This window comes from Apaloderma vittatum, unplaced genomic scaffold (genome assembly GCF_000703405.1).
Source record: "Apaloderma vittatum isolate BGI_N311 unplaced genomic scaffold, ASM70340v1 scaffold15251, whole genome shotgun sequence".
NCBI classification, from domain to species: Eukaryota; Metazoa; Chordata; class Aves; order Trogoniformes; family Trogonidae; genus Apaloderma; species Apaloderma vittatum.
In genome coordinates this window covers 90153-91870 of record NW_009698664.1, presented here as the reverse complement: position 1 = coordinate 91870, position 1718 = coordinate 90153, and the positions used below count along the sequence as shown (strand labels likewise).

The following is a 1718-nucleotide window of genomic DNA, read 5'->3' as shown; positions in this document are numbered from 1 at the left end:
ACTCCAGTTCATGAAGTTAAAAGTAAAGCAACTGCAAAATCAAAATCCATGAGAAATAAAGGTGACAAAGGTATGCACTAGTTTTTTCTGGCTACTATACTCGTTGTTAATAAAATAATTTCATGCTAACTTTTTGTGAACATACAGATATAAAAATCAATGTTCATACTCTGGTAATTTTTTAAAATTTTATTGGTTATAAGATGAAAATAGTCTGTTTCATGGAGATTTTTTTGTGTTGTTAGCCTCCTCCAATGACACAGATTTAAAAAGAAAAAAATAACTTGGCCGTGGTCATTCACAGTAACGTACAGGTGTTGGGGGGAGCAGTGGTACATTGCAGGGCTCGTTCTTGGTTTTGTTTTGTCACCACATTCTACCTGCCGTGGCTGCAGATTTAGATGTTTCAGTGCAATATCAAACACTAAAGAAAGAAACAGAAAAAAAGCAAATAAATGGTGTAATGATATGAAAAGATACTTTTGCTTATATTTAGGACACCAGAAAGCAGCAGCAGAAGTGAGGTCTGTGAGCAGAAGAAAAACTGGCACAGCTGTAAAATGCAGTAGTGAGAGGTAAATCCTTTTCTCTCCACCATCTAAACCATGATGTCAATTCTTGCAAGAAAATTTAATTCAAATGTTTTTCTATCTCAAACCCTGCATCTTTAATATCCTCTAGTCCTAATACACACATAAATATTTGAAAAAAAAATTTGCCTTGAACTGATACTTTTGAAACAATAGTAGGTTTGACAGCTTCACATTTTATTGTTGTCAAAGAGCGTGTATTTTATTTTTAATGTACCTTTTGTGCATAGAGTTAATATACATCCCAGCTGACAAGAGTTAGATTTTTGACTTACATAATTATTCTTTCTCTAATCACTTTTTTTCTTTTTTTAATAACTGTTCTGTGGAAGAATCTTTTTTTTTTTTTTTAAATCTTTCCCTCTACTTTTTTTTTTCTTGTTTTTCAACATGTAGTTGATAAGCTTCTTGAAATGACTGATAGGTGAATACACATAAAGCCTTAGGATCTCATAGGATATAAGCATTAAAATGTAATTTTCAGCTGTGCTCACACTTTCTCAAGCAAGTAATGCATGGGCTTTAGGGTGACGAGGGCCAGTCACTCCTGTGTGCCTGTTTGGTTTGTTTTACTTTGCCACTTAATCTTTTGGGAGTTTTGCTTATTTTGTAACTGCTAACACTTGCTTATCTTTACTGATACTGATATATCACTTGGAAAACAATAATTATTCTCAAAAAATAAAAGTTAAAAAGTACTTTTGCTCTCTAAGACCACATTTCAAGTTTGTTAATATAAAAAACTCTATGGTTTGCATAGGCTTTTTGGCCTTACTTTATAACATTTTACATTTCAGTGGTGATGAAATGCCAGAATCTGTCCCAATGTCAAGTTCAAGGCCTTCAAGACGAGCGAAGACAGTGGCACTCGAAAAAACGCGAATGAATCTTTCAAGACTTTTGAATAAGGAAGCAGATCAGTAAAAGGGAAGGAGAGAAAGTGTCCCTTGCTAATGCTGGTAGTGAACATCAGATCTAAAAAATAAGATTTGTTTTATTAGTCATATATTACCCTCTTTATATTATGATCATTTAAGAATCTAGACTTTTCTAGGAACTTTTTTTTAAAATAGATGCTTTTGATGCTTTTCCCAATATCAAGTCCATCATCCATGTAATAAAAGTGTA

At 32.9% G+C, this 1718-nt stretch overlaps 1 protein-coding gene across 1 annotated transcript in view; it reads left to right on the top strand.

Annotated features, from left to right (window-relative positions):
* NCAPG (non-SMC condensin I complex, subunit G) overlaps positions 1–1514 on the top strand; it is a gene marked incomplete at its 5' end in the record, with an annotated part of 4734 nt that extends 3220 nt beyond the window's left edge. The window contains one exon of the mRNA XM_009878116.1: positions 1388–1514. Coding sequence (XP_009876418.1) covers positions 1388–1514 — 127 coding nt within the window. The remainder of the gene's footprint in view (positions 1–1387) is intronic.
* Positions 1515–1718: the final 204 nt, after the last annotated feature.